At 32.4% G+C, this 3,154-nt stretch overlaps 1 protein-coding gene across 2 annotated transcripts; it reads right to left on the bottom strand.

Moving 5' to 3' along the window:
- Positions 1-635: 635 nt before the first annotated feature.
- Positions 636-2,585, bottom strand: VPS60.2 (SNF7 family protein). 2 transcript variants are annotated; one of them, XM_079080327.1, is made up of 7 exons: positions 2,344-2,585; positions 1,681-1,832; positions 1,503-1,596; positions 1,368-1,439; positions 1,176-1,287; positions 944-1,101; positions 636-861 (listed from the first exon to the last, which is right to left on the bottom strand). In XM_079080327.1, exons 1-7 carry the CDS (start codon positions 2,410-2,412, stop codon positions 808-810), a joined length of 711 nt encoding a protein of 236 aa, XP_078936453.1. In that variant the 5' UTR covers positions 2,413-2,585; the 3' UTR covers positions 636-807. The 2 variants fall into 2 exon arrangements, with proteins under 2 accessions (XP_078936453.1, XP_078936452.1); XM_079080326.1 differs by having other exon boundaries at positions 1,368-1,596; positions 2,344-2,575.
- Positions 2,586-3,154: the final 569 nt, after the last annotated feature.

The following is a 3,154-nucleotide window of genomic DNA, read 5'->3' as shown; positions in this document are numbered from 1 at the left end:
AAAAACATGTCACTTTATGACATCATCTCCAACTATTATCCAAATGAATAGCAACTATGATATTCCAATAAAAAAAACCTATAATACATATGGCAAATTGCAGGAAATAGCAACTAACTTTACTTATTTTTGACAAATATAGACAACGCACTTTATTTTTTACCCGTAATAACAACATACTTATAATTTATACTAATAATAGCAATAAACATACATTTTCTTTACACATGATAACACTATACTTACGGTTATTTACTCATAAAAGCAACATAATTACATATTTTTTTTTACCATAATAGCACTATATAGGTATGTTATTACCACGGGTAAAGAATAGAGTTTATTAATTATATAGGTAGATCGGATTTCTTGCATCTCATAGGAAGAAAAAAAACACTCAACCCAAATATCCTTCAAAGACTACTTCACCATTTTATTAAAAATTCCAACAACTTCACGGTTTAAATTATTGTACAAAACAATAGAAAAAGAATAACGAATCTCTTTCCCATTTTCCAACATAAGAAATATAAAAAAAAAACGTAATATAAGAAACATAAAAGTTTAGAAACACGATTTTATAAAACATAAATTTTAAACCAAAAACCAAATGCAAAACTTCAACCAAAGGCATCTACATGAATAAAGCATCAATTACTTAAAAAGTGCCAACAAATCATATACATCCCCAAGCAATGTATCCTAATTGACAGCAAGTATCATGTTCAAATTATGCACACTATTGTTAAGACTTAAGAGAGGTAAAAAGACAATACTGACCCTAAGCCACTTGAAAAAATAAACCTCTTAACTACGAAGAGATGCATGAGGGACAGCAGGAAAACCAAATTCATCCACAGCCTGTAAAATTAAACAAAAATAAAAAAACACATAAATTACCATTATCAATTATCACTTGAAGCTGATTGTATTTAGAAGTTACCTGATTGTTAACTCTGCCAGCTGGCACTGCATGTCCACTTGGAGCTGAAGGCAGATTAAGTTCTTCATTCAGATCAGGCTCATTATCAGGTTGAAGATATGAAGGCACCCCTTCACCTTCAGTTTCTTGACCCATGTCTGCCTCCAAAGCATCAAGTTCTGAAACATTTCCATAAAGTGAAGTTAACATTTCAAAAAAAGAAAAATAATAATAATAATAAATTTGTGCTTACCACCCATGAGATCATCTTCATCAATATCATCTGGCACACTGTAACTTCTACCAAGAGATTCTTGTATCTCATTGCTTATATCCATCATGTCCATCATTTCATCTTGCAAATTCTAAACATAAACAAGATTAAATGGATTGGTCAGTAATTAGAAATTATCAAAACAACAAGATTCATAATAATTATACTAACATCAATGTCTTGAATCTTCACAGTCTTCATCATTCCTTTCAGCTCTTTGTTTGCTGATTTCAAAGCCGTCATCTGCAAGATACAAAATTTATAAATAAGTCTTTGAAGAAAATGCTTAATAATTGTGACACATACTGTTTGCTGAGCATCTTTAATCCCTTCTGAAGCAAATGCAACTTGATCCAGGTTGAATGTTTGATTGTACAACATGTCACGTTGTCCTTCATACCTGTCAAGAATCATTAAAGATTGATTGTATGTTAATTTACATAAGCAAATACATATATGATGTATGTATATTCACAGAGCCTACATTCTTTTTTGTTTAAGAACTCTCATTGCTCGAGCCTTCACAGCTTCTTGAGCGGGACCTGGTCTGGTCTTTTTGATCTGTTCCTTGTATCGAGCAAGTTCCCCATCAAGTCTTTTGATCTTCTCATCCACTGTTTCACCTCTTTTATTGATCTAAAACAAGTTATACAAATTTATCAGGCATACATTTTAAGAAACGATACTTGGAGTTTGTAAGAAACACTTAATGTAGATAATCCATGGTGATGGATCTACTTAGAGTTTGTATTATCATCACTGAAGGTGTATGACATATAATATTGTTTACGTTTGTTTGTTGTAACATAATTCAGTTGATATATGAAATGCAATCAATTCCATGATATAAATTTTAATTCCATGATGAGGATCACAACTATTACGCAAATAGTATGCCGATTGCATAATGCAAACTATACAGGAATCTATGTTACATGGATAAAACTTATATAAGTAAATAAGGGTTTTAAAGAGGATTTAGGATTCCTTAGCCTATCAAAGTATTATGCTGTTTTGAAATATTGGTTTCACCCCTACCTATTTAGGATTCCCAATTAGTAAGCGTAATAATAACCCCAGATACAATGATCGATCAAATTAAAACATGAAATCAAACATAATCGAATGAGATAGACAGAGAGAGTACCCGATCAGAGGCGTCATTAAGGGAAGGAGGCGGTTCCTTGTCTTTCTTAACGCCGAACACTCTCCTCATCGCTCAATTACTTCAAAACTTTCGCTGATTTTAGGGTTTTTTTCGGGTTTCAATCCCCAATTCGACAGACGCAGATGACCTACTATGAGAAGGAACAAAGTCAACGAGAGATCTTGCGTCTTCTTATCCTCCGACTGTGGGACGCGTCCCTGCGTAATTTCGTTGAATGTGATATGTACGTCTTCTTTCTTGCTGGCTTCTGATATCGTCAATCTCTCTGATCGAAAATTACAAAACCAGTCCCTTGACAGTTAGATAGTTTATAGAATTAGTCCTGTAATTTTTTAAACTGACAGTTTCTGTTTTCATTATAAAATCTTTTAACAAAGTGACACACACTTGACACTCCCTATCCTCACTGTGTTGTTCGATGAGTCGTGTTGTGTCGCACATGGATACAATGACAATCGTACACGCATTGAAAAAAAATTGTTTCCTTCGTCCACATGATAATTTTGGTTTGGATCCTTGTATTTGTATCTATGTGAGTTCTTATAATGACATTTGTTTTTATTTTTATCATTTTGGCTCTTTATTTTTTTGTTAGTCTAAGGCTATGTTTGACGTACCAGCTGAAAAGTTAGTTGATAGCTGAAAAGTTGATAACGTTTGGTAAAACTAGCTGAAAACTTAGCTGAAATATATAAAATTACATAAAAGGACATGTAAGATTATGTGTTTCTATAATTAATTAAGTGGTGTATTTGGAAAAAATTAAAAAAACTTCTAAAAAGCTAGTCTA

This window comes from Lactuca virosa, chromosome 2, assembly GCF_052849685.1.
Source record: "Lactuca virosa cultivar CGN04683 chromosome 2, Lactuca_virosa_CGN04683_v6, whole genome shotgun sequence".
NCBI lineage: Eukaryota > Viridiplantae > Streptophyta > Magnoliopsida > Asterales > Asteraceae > Lactuca > Lactuca virosa.
Note: the sequence above shows the minus strand (reverse complement) of the source record. Positions and strands in the feature narration are given on the sequence as shown.

Excerpts from the sequence above, each read along its gene's own strand:
- VPS60.2 (XM_079080326.1), bottom strand. The coding sequence starts at position 2,412 with ATGAGGAGAGTGTTCGGCGTTAAGAAAGACAAGGAACCGCCTCCTTCC. Across the intron at positions 1,833-2,343 it reads TTAATGACGCCTCTGATCGG|ATCAATAAAAGAGGTGAAAC; the intron begins GTACTCTCTCTG and ends AACTTGTTTTAG. Across the intron at positions 1,102-1,175 it reads TGAAGATGATCTCATGGGTG|AACTTGATGCTTTGGAGGCA; the intron begins GTAAGCACAAAT and ends GAAATGTTTCAG.